Source organism: Physeter macrocephalus, chromosome 12 (genome assembly GCF_002837175.3).
Source record: "Physeter macrocephalus isolate SW-GA chromosome 12, ASM283717v5, whole genome shotgun sequence".
Lineage (NCBI taxonomy): Eukaryota > Metazoa > Chordata > Mammalia > Artiodactyla > Physeteridae > Physeter > Physeter macrocephalus.
Window position 1 is genome coordinate 12393820 of NC_041225.1, and position 17415 is coordinate 12411234.

General features: G+C 52.8%; 1 protein-coding gene across 1 annotated transcript in view; it reads left to right on the plus strand.

Moving 5' to 3' along the window:
• Positions 1-17415, plus strand: part of PAX8 (paired box 8) — a 66884-nt gene that overhangs the window by 40162 nt on the left and 9307 nt on the right. The window contains exons 9-11 of the mRNA XM_024129810.1: positions 4185-4305; positions 4761-4967; positions 12240-12341. Of these exons, the coding sequence (XP_023985578.1) occupies positions 4185-4305; positions 4761-4967; positions 12240-12341 (430 nt within the window). The remainder of the gene's footprint in view (positions 1-4184; positions 4306-4760; positions 4968-12239; positions 12342-17415) is intronic.

Below are 17415 nucleotides of genomic sequence, written 5' to 3' on the forward strand. Positions count from 1 at the left end.
GGGGTGGGGGGCGGGGGGAGGGGTGCCGGAGCAAAGCACGGGCTCTGGAAGCTCCCCAATCAGCCTGCGGTTCTGGATGCAGCTAGGAGTTGCTTGATGGGCTCAGGCGGGCGCTTCCTGCAGCTCCAAGGCCGTCACAGGCTTTTGTTTCACCAGACGCTAGCTCCTTCCTCCTCATCCTCCGGGCCCTGTTGCCTTCCCTCGCCCACAGCCTCTGAGCTTAGGGCCATGCAGCCAACCATGCCATGCCCCTGCCGCGGTGACTTCCCTAGACGGCGGGGTCGGGTCCCACAGCAGTAAAGCCGCAGCTCCGGCCTCTAGAGCGTGACCTCTACCAGCGGCTCCAGCCCCGCCTCGGGCCACTCACGCCTGCCCCCCCCCGCGAGCCTCGTTCACGCTCCCCATCACGCCATTCTTGCTCACACCCCTCTGCCCCAGCACACGGTGTGCCCTCCTCGCAGAATGCCTTTCCTCCCACTGCTCCGCCTGGAAAAATACCACTCGGCCATGATGACTCAGCTCAAGCATCACCTGGTCCACGGATCCTTCCTCGCTCCTCGGACATGCTTCATCTCGCCCGCACCCCTCCTTCTGCACGTCCGGGTGGCTGGCCCCCAGAACTCAAGGGGTAGTGTAATTGCCTAGTGGACAGAGATGTAAAGACCCAGCAGATTTCTTAAGGACAGGGCAGCGTCTCCAAACACCTCTTTTTATCTCCAGCACCTAACACTGTGCCCCTCTTACGACAGACGCTCAGTAAAGGTAGACTGAGTGAATGCATTGAGAAATGCAGCGCGATAAGCTACAAGGGAAGTTTTATTTCCGGTGCTCAGGGCGGGTGAAATGGCTTATCGTGGGTTGGCTTCTGTGAAGAGCTGGCAGAGATGCCCAGGGTCTCCCACAGAGCCCAACGAAGACTCCACACCTCTGTCCGAACTTCCAGGCCCGCTGGCCTCTCGGTTCATTATCTTTTATCAACACGGCAGTTGCAGTGTCTCCCTGCCTCACCCCACCTGGTCAACCAGCCGAGGATTCTCTAGGCCGGTGTCGGCTCACCCCTCTCTGCGCACGCTGTCGTCGGATCCAGGAGTGAGGCGTGCCCGTACAGCTTTAAGATCTGAGCAGACCAATGGTGACAGTGCCAGTAATCAGCTGAACCACTGCCAGTGACCGTCTGGGCTGCTGGGCCGATGCCAGCAACGCAGGAGGGCTGCAGAGAAGGCTGGCCGTCAGCAGACCTGGGGAGAGGACCCGGACGCTCGGCCGCAAGGCAGCACATGGCTCCAGGGGCAGGGCAGGGCGGTGGGGAGAGGGGAGCCGAATGGGGCCACAGCGGTGGGCCTGCGGGAACCCGCTGTGTGAGACGGAGCCTGCACAACCCAGTGTCCTGGTAGAGTAGAGAAACCCTGCTGCTGAGACCCGCTGGGCCGCAGAGCCATTTCCCGGCTCTGTTCCTGAGCCCCACAAGGGGCCCTGCTTGATTACAAGGAGCCCCGAGACCCAGAACCAAGCTGGCATATGTACATGGGGAGTCATGCAATGGAGAGTCTTGAGCCAGAGGGACCGCAGGGCCCACCCAGTCCAGTCTTTCCATTTGTGTGGAGATGACGCAGGGCCAGAGAAGGTAGAGAGGGCTTGGGGAAGCGAATGGTTGTGGAGCTCAGACCTGCCGGCCCTGGTTTCATTCAGATCCGTTCACTTCACCTGCTTTAAATACGATGCTCCTATGTGAGTTCTTATTTGAAGACTGGAAAAAGAGAGCCTGAAAACCGTGGAAATGCTCCAAGCCCTCACCTTACAGATGAGGAGACAGAGGCTCAGCCGTGTCCATAACTGATTCATTCCCTCTCTCAGCCAAGCATCTACTCCCTCCTTCATTCCCCTGCTTGGTGGTGAACGGCAGGGAGAACCCAGCCTGTGCCCGGGGCTCCTTACCTTTTCCGCCCTTGGCGCTGTCAGCACTGCTGAAGGAACACTCCGTGTTCCCTCACCGGGCACAGGAAGGCCCTCTGGCCTAGGGAGCCAAGAGAGAAGCACAGCTGCTCACACCTGACCTCAGGATGGGGCGAAGACACGGCCATCTCTTCTGTAAAGTCAACAGGGGGCAGAGCATTCAACAGAAACGTCCTGTGGCCTCGTTTCTGGTTGCTATTTTACCGCCAGGCGTAGATAGGAGTCTGCACAGCTCTTGTTCCTCTATCTTACAAGTGCATCAAGACGCAGATCAACAGAATGTGAATATTACGAAGACAGAGACTCAAGAATTGGGGAGCTTATGACTCTTCACATGACTCTGAAATAGCTATTTATTGAGCATTTGCGTTACCAAGCATTCTGGGCTAAGCATTTCGTGTAGGTGTATACAATCTCACTTAATCCTTACATCAGCCTTGTGAAGCAGATTCTATTATCCCTATTATACAGGTGAGAAAGCCAAGGCTCTGAGAGGTCAAGGAGACTAAAGCTACTTGGCTGGTCCTTGCAGATCCAGGGCTCAAACTCACCCAAGTCCGAAAGCATTGTGCCCTCTGCATCCCAATTCAAGTTCAATCCCAGTAAGAAATCCAGTCATCGTGGGGATAGTTAAGCCATTCAGTGCAACGTCACCGAAATGTCTGACTATATAGGTTGGTTTGTTTTTCACTGAATCGCCTAAATTTTAGAAAGGTATAGGATTTTGAGAAAGTATTTGGTATCAAATCAACATATCCATAAAGCGTTTTAAACTTTTCTTACACTCTCCAGAAATAAGGCATCTTGTTCAATTTCATTAAGCCAGGCTCTGAGCAACTCCACGCTGCCTAGAAGCAGGAAGCCCCCTCGGAAGGCATGGAACCAGAGCGCCATTTAGTCAGTAATTGCTGCTACATGATAATGGTGCCCTTGCGGCCTCCAGAATTGACTGCAGCTTCCAGAAGTGCCTGGCACACAACCAGAAACTGCTGTGGCTCCTTGGAGAACCCAGCTCCATGGAAATCATTGAAAGCGATTGCCTTTAGAGGAGCCGTTGTGTAACCACGGAGCAAGCGTTGATTTCAGTTTTGCACACTAGTTTACATAGTGCATTTGTGACGTGTGTGATCCATGTATGGGGAGCAGGTGTGTGCTGTCTCGTGCCCTGGTGGGAGGGAGTCATGGTGAGGGGTGAGGTACCCTTGCCTTTAACTGAACAAGTTCTTCTTGGAGGCCATCTTAGGAGACGGCCTGGCCTGCTCATGTTAGGGGAGGCCGAGTGAAGTCTAAAATGAGGTCATAACTAGGAAAACCCCCAGGTACCTGATACAGAATTTTTTAAACAAATTAACCCCTAAAATCTTCAAGCGGAATGTGCACATTTATATTTGCTTGGATATGGGGTGGGGGGAGAGAAATCCACCTATTCTGCTGGGGTATCGGGTGTGTCATTTTATTGAAGGAGAAAATGCCTTGGGTCAGGAACTGCTGTCCTCGATTTAGTCTCTGTCTCACACGCACCTGGGATATTTACCTCTCTGGGCTTCAGGCTCTCGGCATATAAAACAGACATAATATTGCTCACCCATGTCACAGGGCTGCTGGGGGCAACGGATCAGGATAACACAGGCAAAATCTGATGTCCGCTCTTTGCAAGTGTAAGAAGTGGTCATGACGTTATCCACTGCAGAGCAGCGGTTGAGAGCATGGGCCCTGCAGCCAGACCCCCGGGGTTTAAATTCTGGCTCTGCCCCCTATGAGAGTGTGGCAAGTTTCTTGACCTCTCTGTGCCTGCATTTTTGATCTGAAGAAGAATAACTTAATGAATGGAGCGAAGCACCCTGAACGGTGTCATGTGCCAACTGCCCCAGCCCTGCACCCTGTTCTCTGTGGGCCCAGACAGGGTGAGGAGACCAGAAAGGAGCCCAGCGTCCAGGCAGGGCGTGGTCCTTGGAAGGAGCTGCTCTGTTCTGTGCCTGGCCTGTGCACCACCAGCCGGCATTGAATTCTGGGACTGCAGAAGGGAAGGTGCTGAAGCCTGGGACTGGGAGAAAAACAGAAGGGCTGTGAGTCAGAGAATAAGAGCCAATTAAGCAGGCTAAGTGGAGTCGAGATTGAGCGGGAAGAGGGGACAGAGGAAGGGAGTGCTTCCTGGGGAGACTGGGCGGCGGGGTTTCTAGGTGCGCCTGCGACCCACGGCCTCTGTGCACTGACTTCGTTTTGTTCGCCAGGGCCTCTACCCGCTACCCTTGCTCAACAGCGCCCTGGACGACGGGAAGGCCACCCTGACCCCTTCCAATACACCCTTGGGGCGCAACCTCTCGACTCATCAGACCTACCCCGTGGTGGCAGGTACGATGCCCGGAATCTCCTGGGCCATGTGGCCCCAGCTGCCAGGATAGGCTGGAGGGCAGAGCTGGCGGACGGAGAGAAGGAAGGTGTTGCGGCCCTGGGCCTGGAGAGGAGAGGGGGGCTATGCTGGCTGGGCCTCCAGGTGGGTCCAGAGGGTCTCGCCTTCTATCCTCGGCCCGTCTCCTCCGCCTGCCCCCCAGCGCGGGGCACACGCAGCCGCGTCTACTTTCACAGAGGCACAGCAGGGAGGTAGAGCTGCCCCTCCCTCCTTCCGCGGCCTGAGGGGCACCGCGTAGCCCCGCCCACCTCCCCCCTCCACGCCCAGCCTCAGGGAGGAGCCCGCCCACCGGCCCCGCGCCGCCGCACCCCTCCCGCACCTCATGGCTTGGTTTGCGCATGTTCCCACCCCATCATCTCACACCCCTCTCTCCTTGTTGTCTCCCTCCCTCCGGCAGATCCTCATTCACCCTTCGCCATAAAGCAGGAAACCCCCGAGGTGTCCAGTTCTAGCTCCACCCCTTCCTCTTTATCTAGCTCCGCCTTTTTGGATCTGCAGCAAGTCGGCTCCGGGGTCCCAGCAGGTGCCTCGGTCCCGCGCTTCAATGCCTTTCCCCATGCTGCCTCCGTGTACGGGCAGTTCACGGGCCAGGCCCTCCTCTCAGGTACGACAGGGAGGTCCCGGGCTGTGCAGCCATCGTGGGGGGAGGGATGGGGGGTCCTCAGGGCCGGACGCCGGTGCCCTGCTGTGGGTCCAGCCCCCTCTCTGGCCCCCAGTCCTCTCCACCATCACCCCATTTCCTGATTCCTCCGGCAACTTTTGGAGGTGTCAAGATGTGCCCCCTCCGAGCCTGCAGAGTCAGGCCGTCGGGGTGGCAGGCACTCTGGGGGGTGCCCGGCAGATTTCCAGAACCTCCACCCAAGACCCCGTGGAAGAACAGGGACCCTAAGGCCAGGAGCCAGGCTCCGTAAAGCCCCGAACACTTGGTCTGGGTAAAAAATACAAAAGAAGGAAAAAAGAAAACTTTGCAGGGAGAAAGGCATTGGCTTTGGGAGCCAAATTCTGGATCAAATTTCTAAAGACAGAGGGTAAGCCCCAGTCGGGTCTCCATAGTGTAACTCTCCTTGTGCCCAGCTTAAGAGTGTCACCCTGGGAGGACACTCAAGCAGAGTGACTCACCAACCCAAGAGAGGGGGGAGCAGGGACCTCCCATCAGGAGCCTCATCCAACTCAAAACATTTAAAGCTGGAAGCATCTTAGGGGCATTTAAAGCAAATCTCTCCTTACACTGATGGGCGACAGGCCCAGAGAGAAGGGCCTGGCCGAGGCCCCTGAAGAGGACCACGGTGAGGGCTCCACCTTCATGCAGCATGTGGGTCAGACCCCAGCAGAGCTGGGTGTCCCTGGCAGAAGGACATCAGCCCGTCTAGCCAGGGTCTGAGCAGTGGCTGAAAAAGTCAGAGGTGTTTGGCTTGGGCAGGGAGAAGGCCTGAGGTGGAGTGAGGGGTAGGGATGGGGGTCAGAGACCCATAACAGTCTTCAGATATCTGAAGGGCTGCCACAGAGATGAGACTGTTTCAGATGTGGGTCCAAGGCATTGAACCAGGACCCACGGGGGAAGCCAGGAGCGGGCCAGCCCTTCTGGACCAGTGGTTTTCAAACTTGCTGGACCTCGCAGCACTCTCTTGAAATGAAACCTTTGACAGAAGCCAGGTATCCAAACCAGACAAATGAAGAGCTGCTCTGTCTGAAGTAGGGGCTCTGCCCACGGAAAGCCCTTGGACTTGAAAATCACTGCACCAAAAGAACCAGACCTCTGCCCACCCAGAGGGACCGCACGGTCCTCCTATTCAAGTTCATTGACCCTTTCTTGTAACTGTCTGTATGTTTTATGTCTGTCTGGCACCTAGGATTTTTTTGTTTTTCCTCTGTGCATCCCTGCATCTAATGAGGGAGGTCCTCTTGGAAGAGGTGGGCGCAGAGACAAAGGATTCATAAAGGAAGCCCGGTGTGTGGGCAGAGAGGCAGTGTTTAAGGGTCTGAAGCAAGGAGGAAAGTGTTGACTCAGTGCAGAATTTCAAAAGAGGGTGAAGTCAGCGGAGATGGGTCATTTGTTTTGACCAAAGTGATTAAAGAAGAAAACTCTGTGAGCTGAGTGAAGTGATGTCAGCCAGAGAAAATGGGATGGGGAGGGAGGGAGGGAGGGAGGGGGGAACAGAAGAGGCGCACATCCACTGTGGGGTGGACCGGCCCAGTCGCCGGGCAAGACTGCCTGCCTTGTGTGCGTGGTGGGCCGGGGTCAGGAGGGCTGGGTTGAGGCAGGTAAGGGATGAGGGTGTGGGTGATGCATGCGGTGACGGGGAACAGTTCGTCGCTTACAGCGGGAGCTGTGGAGAGGACAGACCCGGGTGGTGGTGTGAAGTGCGGTTGCAACAGCTCAGTGCAAAGTCCCTGCCCCAAAGCTCCCACGCCTGCTCCCCTCCCTGCCACCCTTTTAGGGCTTCAAGCACCCCCAGCCACCATGCAATCACATCAGGGGTGTCGCTTCCAACTTCTGTGAGCTCTTAGTTTCACGGACGTGCCCTCTCTCCGAGCCAGCTGCAGGGCTGGGAGGTCATGCCCCCATGGGGCAAAGCAGTGGGCAGCAGACACCCAGTGGTCATTTAGACAGCCGGCCCCCGGAGCCAGGCCCAGGTGTGACCCCCCCCCCCCCGGTGAAGTCTGTGGAGCCCAGCCTGAGGGCTGAAGAGGCCCCCCGGGGGCAGGGGCTCTGACAAGAGCAAACAGTGGCCAGGCTTGGAGGGGCTGGGTCCAGGAGGTTGCCAAGAGCAGGAGGCAAGTCAAGGCCGCAGTTCACAGAGCTAGGCCCGCCCCGTGGTTCAGGTACAAGGCCCATGATGGCAGCAGCCATGCTGAGCCCACGTGTTGGCCTGGAGCTCCTGAAAGAGTGTCCCCCCTGCCGCCCCTGGTCAAGATTGGACCTAAATACTTCCCACGTGGCAGAGCCACAGTGAGCGGACTGGGGGGACACGGCAGAGAGCAAGCAGCTTAGGAGGGGAATGATCTGGCAGTTCCCCGGGAGTCCAGTGGTTAGGACTTAGCTCTTTCACTGCCGTGGGCCCGGGTTCAATCCCTGGTTGGGGAACTAAGATCCCGCGAGCCATGAAGCACAGCCAAAGAGAAAAGGGAGGGGAATGATCTCAGGAGTCTGGGGGCTGGAAACCTATTCAAAGGAGGAAGAGGTGCGCTTGAAAGAAAGGGAAAGGAAGTCGAGACCAAATTAATCCGAGGTAATGCCGCTGCAGACAGAGGAGACGAAGGAGGACCAGGTAAATTTTCATTCCATAATGAAACGTCACCTACGTGAACCCTCCCAGCTCGCCTCCTCTGAGTAGCTTCCTATGGACCTTGCCTGCCACCTCCCGCCAAGTCTTTGCCTGCCTCCCCGGGGTCAAGTCCCCTCCCAGCCCAGCGGCTCTGCTAGTGCGATGTCTGGGGCGGCATCTTCTGGGTCTCAACTTCTCCCTAATCAACCAAGAAAGAAACCTCAGGGTTTGGGGAACGGGAGGATTGCTCCGAACTCTCCTCCCAGTCGCCATCAGATGCCCCAGTCTGGGGTCCCAGCACACTGGCCGAGAGCAGTACTGAGGCTGCCCTTCCTGTCCTGGCTGTTCCTGGCTGAGACCCGCTCAGCTGACGAGAAAGCGCTGACTTCGGTTTTATCATCAAAGAGCCCGTTACCCGCCTCCATCCTTTTGTGCAAAATGATATTTAATCCTGCTAAAGAGATTTCTGGGTTGCCATAAATTCTCCTTTTGCTATCAGAGCAAGATAAGGAGTTGAAAAGAGGTCACATAGAGGGCAGACATCAAAGGGAGCGGATAAAATGGTCTGAAATCACCTCTACCCTCAGAATTCCTCCAAGTCGTGGCTCTGATCCTGGCCCTCTACCGAGATTTAGAACATTTACCGGTGTTTCTGGGGTGCTAGTGTTCTCTTCTAAAACCCCATCTCCCAGCCAGTCAACGTAGACCTGTGTCTGTGTCAGCCTCTTGAAAACAGGACTTTACCGGAAGTATATTTGAGTACAGAGGAGATGGAATTACAAACCAAAGATAAACTTGTGGTGGAGAACCTGAAAAATCAATTAAGTCCATAAAATAGGCTGTGAGAGAGTGCCTCCACTTTATGGCTTCTGTGGTTTCATTTCTAAGAAGGTTGCCAAGTTCTTGGCTTTGGGAGAAAACCACATGTTTAAGGAATTGAAGCAGAGTCTTGTGAGACTGGTGGGAAAGTTGATGGTACGGAGTCTGGGTGAAGGCCGTCCTGAAGACTGTCTCAGCAGGCTTTTCAAGGGGGCCAGGTTTCAGGGGAGGAAGCCTTCGGGAGTTTGCTCCAGCATCTGATTCAGAAACCTCTGTCCCACTGGGAGAAAGTTAGGTGACTAAGGGGAGACGAAGATTAAAAATCTCAGAATACAGGGAAGCGAGGATGGTGAATTCAGTTTCCCAAAGAGCACTTTGGGAGCGAATTCTCGTGGGATGGGACCCATGGGGGCAACTGTGACTAAATTAAATTGGGGCTTAAGGGGAGCTTGTGCCCTGGTGCCCTGCCCACTGAGCTGCAAAGCTCAAGAAGCAGCAGGACCAGGTGATGGAAGGGGACAGGATAAGAATAGAATGAAGGGGAATGTGGAACCACAGGGCTCCAGGGCCTGAAAGAGCTCTGTAGAGCACCTAGGCCAGCCCTAGCCAATAGGTGGCCTGAGAGCCAAGATATACCACCAAACCCAGTCACAGCAGACACAGATGCAGCCTCAGAATCCTTCTCAACACAATGCACCAGGAAGCCCCCCTTACCAATCAGTCAAATATTAATTAAGGTGAGCCCAATTTATAATCTGTCATCTAGCCTAGCTCCTCATGAGACAGACGGGAAGATGCGGGTCAGGAAAATTAAGTACTTTGTTCCTCTTCCACAATCTGGACCTAGATGTCTGTCTGTCTATCTGTCTCTCTCTCTCTCTCTCTCTCTCTCTCTCTCTCTCTCTCGGAAGTAGGGAGGGAAGAGGAAAGGGAAAAGGCATCAGGCCTGAATTAGCCACCACCCTCTTCCATCACTCTCCTACTCATGTCACATACACCATGTGTCCTCATCCTGTCCACACGGGCTTCATGTCACTCCTTGCCTCTCATGGGCTCTGGTACCTGACCAGGGGCTTCATCCAAGGGTCCAAGGGGCTGAGTCTGAGAGCTGATCGCATTGAAGTCTTTTTCGAAGAAAGATCAGATTTTCCCTTGGTATATCTTCTGCCTACTTCTCCCTCTCCTTCTAAGTATACTGAAATTTCCCTTTCCTCACCTGTGTGGCCCTCATTTGTTCAGGCCTGTGTCAAGTGAACTGAACCCATCTGTCGAATTCCAGTGGGTTCCTTTCTGTTTGGTCCAGCACCGACCACTGCTGGACATTATACTCAAACAAATTAGGAGATTGGGGGTGTTGTTCATTTTTACCAAAACATTCACACAGTTTTAAATAATGAACCGATGGCTCCTTTCCCATCGGATTTATTCTATAAGGTTTCCCTTGACATGTAACAATTTATAGAATGTGTCCATTGCACGAATCAGTTTTCACCTGTGGCATGAAACCTTAGCTCTGAATTATGCTGATAACATTCTGGTAATAGTAATAAGGTGTGTAAGGCTACTCTTATTTTTTTTATCCCGTTTTGCATGTGAAGAAACTGAGGCTTGGGGTACGTAGGTGGCTGGTCTAGGGCACTTGGAAAATTCGTTGTAGAAGCAAAATGAGGACCAAAGTCCTCTGGTTCCTAGACCCTTCCCTCCAGAGGAAGGGCAGAAGTCCAGTAGGCCTGGTCTTGTTTGTTGACCCCCCCAGACTTGGACTTGGGTCTAATGCCCACCCCAGTCTATCCCCGTCATGACTTAACGCCTAGCCTTGCTAATTTAGCATTCTTGCTTACTGCTGTATCCCCAAGTGCTTTGAAAAGTGCCTAGGAGACCAGAGTTACTCAATCAGTATTTGTCAAATGAATGAACTGTCTTCAGGGAATCTCTAGAAATAGAGGTAAGGAGGGAGTTACTGCTGTATTGACAACTTACAGGGTTCCATGCGAGGTACCTTCCCTTCCATTGTTACTAGGCACCCCCTGAAGGGCCCGACATATGAAGGACCTCGGGGGGATGGATGGGAGGAAAGTTGGACAAACAGTGCCATGGAGGGGGTGGACTTGGTAAGTTGGTTGACAGAGGCTCACAGGGACCCTTTGTAAGTCCTAGGAGAGAAGGTAGCCCCCAGTGTGGAAAAGGTAAAGGCATTCTGATAATGGTGATAATCTAACACAGAGGTTCTCATTCAGAGGTGGTTTTGCCCCCCCTGGGGACATATGACAATACCTGGAGATATTTTGGGTTGTCGCACTGGGTGGGAACTGCTACTGGTATCTAGTGGGTAGACCCAACATCCTATAATGCACAGGACAGTCCCTCACAGAGAATTATCTCTCCCCAAGTGTCAATAGGTCTGAGGTTCAGAAACCTTGTAAACATCACCAAGAGCTAGGGCGACCAAATAATTTCATCATTCAAACTGGGGCATTTGGGGCTTCCCTGGTGGCGCAGTGCTTGGGAGTCCGCCTGCCGATGCAGGGGACACGGGTTCGTGCCCCGGTCTGGGAGGATCCCACGGCCCGCAGAGCGGCTGGGCCCGTGAGCCGTGGCCGCTGGGCCTGTGCGTCCGGAGCCTGTGCTCCGCAACGGGAGAGGCCACAACAGTGAGAGGCCCGCGTACCGCAAAAAAAAACCACAAAAAAAAACTGGGGCATTTTGAGAGTGGAATGGGCGTTATTCATAAATATGCTGGGACAGTGTTCATGACCTGGGCAGAACAGGATGTCTTGTCACCTGGCCAAGAATCCTTGGATGAGGCAGAATCTCATGGGCCTGTGGGACATGGGGCAATGGAAGAAGGAACAAGGGTGAAGCATTGTGGTTGTTGGCACGTGGTGTAGATGGAGAGAAACTCAGCAGGTCAGGTGGGGTCTCCAGAATGGGAAGGTTTGACTACCTGATGTAGAGGAGAGGCAAAGCCAGGGAAATCAGGACTTCACAGAGCAGCCTCTGTGTGACCAAGACCAGAGTATTACCCACAAATTATAAACAAAGAGAGAGATGGTTCTTTTCAGCAATGGCATGGACAGATGTCAGTGGTTCACAGGCATGTGTAAACACTGTCTGTCAGCCCACATCTCCTTTCCAGGTCAGGAAAAGGCACTATGTTTCACGTCTCTTGCAGTTCTGATAGGTTGTATCCACCTGAAAGGCCAGGTCGAGTAGCAGGAACCTCCCTCTGGCTCAGCGGCAAAGAATGCGGTGATTGATTAGCAATATCTGGCACAGGTTTGAAAAAGGAGAGTGATGGGCCAACAGGCCACACCTTTGCCATCCCTTCATAGGGCCTTGTTCCTGGTTCTCCTCGGAGCTGGAGATGTGAGCTTTGAGTCCAGCGGCCTCTAACGTATTTGTTTAGGTCAAGCTGTGCCGGCTGCTATGTGGATGCCATGGGGGGCCACAGAGACCCAGAAGACATAGCCCTCAGCCTCCCTCCAATACCATGACATTTTAATGGATGAATAAGATTTGTGTAAATAAAATCATTGGAGAACAGGGAACAATAGAGGACTGCAGTAGCCAAGACACCCTGCATGGTGGAGCCTGTGGCCTGGTCAAGGCCAGCCGAGGAGAGAGGAGCCTGGGCTCAGAGGAGGAGGGCGGGGGAGGAAGTGGGTTTGGAGAATGACTTGGGAGAGAGAGGGAACGGCACAGGGAAGGCTTGCTGAGCCTCAGGGGAGCAAGACGGTAAGTACAGGAGTCCACAATGGCCCACCTGATGACACTTTGCTGTATTTTTCCAGGGCGAGAGATGGTGGGGCCCACGCTGCCTGGATACCCACCCCACATCCCCACCAGTGGACAGGGCAGCTATGCCTCTTCTGCCATCGCAGGCATGGTGGCAGGTAAGGGGAGGGGCTGGGCAGGAGGGGAAGCATTGCAAAGAGGAAGTGGTGGCCCCCGGTGGAGCAAGAGGGGACGAGAGGTGAGCTGTGCCCCTCGCATAGGCTTCCCGAAGGGCAAGGAAGGATGGACTGAGAGGTGCATCTTCTTGTAAATGCCTGTGCAGTCCTGGCTCCATAACTCTCTCCAGCTCAGCCCCCTTCTTCCCAGATGCTCCTGTATTACCCACCATGATGAAAAGGGAGGGGCTAAGACAGACTGGTGTTCATATCGGAACTCTGCCGTTTCTTCCAGTGATTCAGTGAGCCTTGATGGAGAGGCCGCTGGGGGCCATCGGCACACTGTGAGCTAAACCTAAGCCTAGCCTATAAGCAACCCTTGGTCTCCCAGTTATTTAACCCTGGTGAATCCCAGTTTACCCCTTCTGTAAAGTCTGAGTTTGCACGGTGTTGGTGAGGATGGCGGTGAAGATGGTTGAAATACCTCCTTCTTCACACCTCACCCTCACTCAACCCTGCACGGGCAGGACCCGTGGCCTTAGAACTCCAAAGGTACTATAAAGTGTGAGATGAGCTGGGAGTACTTCTCCATCGCCACTTGGACTGTCCTGGAATCCTCCCTGCCAGTCATTGGGGTCTCTTTGTCCACCAGTGTGGTCATCACCCAGCAGTGACCCGGGGTATCAAGGTTTGGGCAGGTGAGGACGATGAGAGTTTCTTCGGGCGAGTCTCACTCTTTTAGGAAACATCTAGGAAGGACCCCAGGATGGATAGGGTAGAATAGAGCCATCTGCACTGCCCAGAGAGGCCTGAGGACCTGGAGCTTCTGGAAGGGGCTCTGAATCAGGGCATCTGTGACCTTCCTGCCAGCCCTGGACCAGCCTCTCTGGCTCTGACTCCAGAGACTCAAGGCCTTCACCCAGGCCTGTTTCCCTCCCCCACTGGCAGGGGTTATTCTTTACCAGCCGCCCACTCGGGTGCCCTGTGCGAGGCAGGTGGGCTGGGCTCTCCTGGACAGAGGGAGGGGAGGGAGGAGAGCAGGAGGGAAGGAGGCTCCGCGCTCCCTGGGAACCCGCTGAGCTGGCACTTGTTGCTGCCTGGTTACCGTGGCGATGTGCTTAATGCAGCGTTGAAAATACAGAATACTGACTCCTCTCTCCCTCCTGGCCCCAGACTCCCTCCCTCCCTCCCTTCCTCTTCTGGAGCGTGAAATGAGATTGGTCCAGATAAAAAAGGAAAAGATTTGGTTATTTTTTTAAGAGTGTGGATAATGGGGCCTCTCAATCAAAATCCCAGGCTCCAGTCGGCTCCCCCCATTCCCCTTCCAACCTCTCCACCTTTCCCTGCCGCCTGCTTAGAGGAGGAGGAGGAGACGTAAAGCACAGGGCTTTTCTCTTAATTATGGATCATTCCCGGGGGCAGGCCCAGGGCAAGGGGTTCCTGGGGCCCGGAGTCTGACCTGTGAGGTAGCTGGAAGGCTTGGGCCTCTCATCAAAGGCCCCCAGGTTGTTTCCATAAAGACCTCACCCTGAGTGGGTGTTGTGGAAAAAAAAAAAAATAATACAAGTACAGCATGGACTGCAAAGTGAATTCCAAGAGAGGGCCTGCCTGGCAAGGTGGATGGACTCCCAGTAAGTTACATGCAAATCAGTTTTCAGAAAATGCAATGTTATTTAAATGCATCCCTGGTTCCTAGTAACTCCACTGTGCAAAGGAATTCTTAAGGAATTTTTTTGTAGAAAAAGTATTCGTGTCCATCTCTTATCAGTGGTTACAATCTCCAAGTTGACTGAAGCGAGATTCCTTCCATTAAAATCAAACCTTCATTGAGCACCTACTGTGTGCTAGGTACATACAAAATGCTCAAAGCAAGGCATGCCAATGACATTCTTCAATCAATTGTGGAAAGAAGGAAGAGATCATTTGTCAGGCACCTTCTGTGTGCCTGGCCATTCATAGGTATACATTTATTTCTCATTTAATCCTCACCATAAGACTGGGAAGCTGGTATGATCTTAGTTTTATGTAGATAAGGAAACAAGCATAGAAAAGCGAAGTAGCGTGCTCGGGGTCATAACCATACTGAGTGGCTGGGTTGTTCAAACACAGTTTTTTTGATTTCAAATCTAGCATTCTTTCTAATCTAGCGTACTACACCACGCTGCTTCCCACCATCCCAGAAATAATGACATGTGTTATAGGAGAGCGACATAGGAACCAGACCAGGGCACAGATTTCTCTTATCCATTCATCTTCTGTTGTGCCTTCTAATTGTTGTTGCTGTTGTTCCTGTCTCATTGATACAGTTAATGACCCTCTAACCAGTTCCGGAGCTGTACCGAGAGCTCCGATAGATGGATCCATCCATCCATCTCTCCATCTTTCCATCCATTCATCTTTACACACATTTTTACATACATCCGTGTATCTTCTCATCTATTCTTCCATCCTTCTGTCATTCGTCCTTCTATCCATCCATCCCTTCTTCTATCCTTCCATCATCCATCCTTCCTTCTATCCATCCTTCCATACATCTTTTCACATATCCTTTCTTTCATCTATCCATTATCCACCCTTTCAACCATCCTTGCATCCTACCATCCATTCACCACTTTTCACTTAACAAATAGTGGTTGAGGATCTATGGTATGGGATGCAGGGGATCATAGCAGTGAACAAGACAGGTCCCTCTATTTATGGAGCTTACAGCCTAATAGTGGAGAAAAAAGTGTAGTAAAAAAGTGTAGTAAAAAAAGTGTAGTAAAAAAGTCAGTGAATGAATAAACAAGATAATTTCAGATAGTCCTAAGCACTGGGAAGACAATAAAATGAGATGATGTAATATAGAGCCACGGGGAGAGAAGATAACTACTTTAGATTGGGTGATCCGGAGAGGCCTCTCTGAGAAGGTGTTCAAAGTGGTCAGCCAAGTGATAAACCGGGGCAGACCGACCCCAGCCCAAAAGAACAGCAAGTGCAAAGGCCCCAAGGCAGGAACTGGTTTAGCATGATCACACAAAGAAAGAGGGTGAAATGTCCAAGAACAGTGAGTGAGTGGCAAAAGCACTACAGAATGAGGAGATGTTGTTTGTGGATGGGTCGAATTTGAAAACTACTCAGGTCACCGGGAAAACAAACTGTAGACAGTCAAAAGAGGAAGCACAGAGACCAACTGACCATTGAAGGACAACTGCAGTAGTTCATACAGGACATAACAGTGGTGTGGGCCATGGAGGTAGCAGGGAAGGAGGAGAACAGAGACACTGAGGATGTACTTGGGTGGTAGAGCCAACAGCACTTACTAGTGAATTGGCTGTAGGGGTTCAATGACAGGGGAAACAAGGATGAGTCCCTGGTTTGGGGCTTGGGAAACAGCATGGATGGCGGTGACAAGTATATATATGTGGGAGCTTAGAAGAGGAAGAGGTAGAGTATTTGGCATGTGGAAGTCAAGAGTTCTATTGGGCCCTATTAGGATTGAGACATCGCCTGGATAACCAGTTGAATACATCAGTAGGCACATGATGTATGTCTGAAGTCAGGAAAGAATCCTGACTAGGGCATAAATTTCAGCCATTGTACAAAGCTGTTATTTAATGCCAAGGGATTACACAAGATCACTAGAAAGAGAATGTGAATGGAAAATCACAGAAGGCTCACAAACCAAGCCCTGGGATTCTCAGCATTCAGAGACATAGCAGAGAAGGAACGAGCAAGGCCAGTGAGTCGGAAAGGCCCTTGGGTTAGGAGGCGAACCAGGAGAATTGGCATCATGAAACCCAAAGGCGTGGAGGGAGTGATGAACTGAATCAAAGTCGGCGAAGAGGTTGAGGGGGGTGATGGACACGGAAGTGACCACTGGAGTGATAGGGGTAGAGGTTGTGGAGATCTGAAGAGATCAGCGTTGGTCTGATTTGGAGGGGCATGAGGAGGTGAGGGCAGAGACCATGGAGCAGAGAAGGGCTGGTAGCTGGAGAGGAATGTGGGGTAAGAAGAGGATTTTTAAAAGAGAAGATGGCAGAGCATGTATGCTGGCTAAGGGAGTGATGAATTGGAAAGGGAGACGTTGATGGAGGGTAAAGAGAAGGGATAAACTGTAGGGACCAAATCCTCAGAAAGGGGAGTGAGGCAGGATGCAGAGCAAAGAGGATGGGTTGGCCTTTCATGGGTGCAGGCACATTTCATCTGCTTTGGCTGCAGGTGGGTTGACAGATCTGATGCTGGCAGGATGCTGCGCGCAGGGGGTGTACCACCTCCTGAGTCCCGTACCCTACTCCAACTTCTAAGTGACCGAAGCAGATAGGTACTCTGTAAGTGTGTGTTGGATAAGTGAATAAGTGAGCGGGTGAGTGAGTGAATTCACGAAGAAGTAACACAGCGAGAGGGCAAACACATTGGACTTTCCACCTCTCTTCCTGTCCTTTGGAGCCGCTGAGGTTGGCATTGGGTGAGGTGGGGTCAAGGCCCGAGGGCGTTGCTGGGTAACCAACGTAGAATCGGCTCCTTCCAGGGTGCGCTAAACCCAGCAGTAAGCAGGACAGGTTGCACTGTGAATACAAGAAAAAGTACTGGGGGCTAGGGTCCTAGCAGGCTCTAAGGGAGCATGTGGCCTTGGGCAAATGTCCCTCTCAGGGCAGCAGTTTCTTCATTTGTGAAATGAATGGGTGGATGAGATCATTTCTTTTTTTTTTTTTTTACTCTATTTAATTAAAAAAATTCTTTTCGATGTGACCATTTTTAAAGTCTTTATTGAATTTGTTACAATATCGCTTCTGTTTTATGTTTTGGTTTTTTCGCCACGAGGCATGTGGGATGCTAGCTCCCCGACCAGGGATCAAACCCATACTCCCTGCATTGGAAGGTGAAGACTTAACCACTGGACCGCCAGGGAAATCCCTGGATGAGATCATTTCTTAGTGTTTTTTTTTGTTTTTTTTTTGTGTTTTTTGTGGTACGCGGGCCTCTCACTGTTGTGGCCTCTCCCGTTGCGGAGCACAGGCTCCGGACGCGCAGGCTCAGCGGCCACGGCTCACGGGCCCAGCCGCTCCGCGGCATGTGGGATCTTCCCGGACCGGGG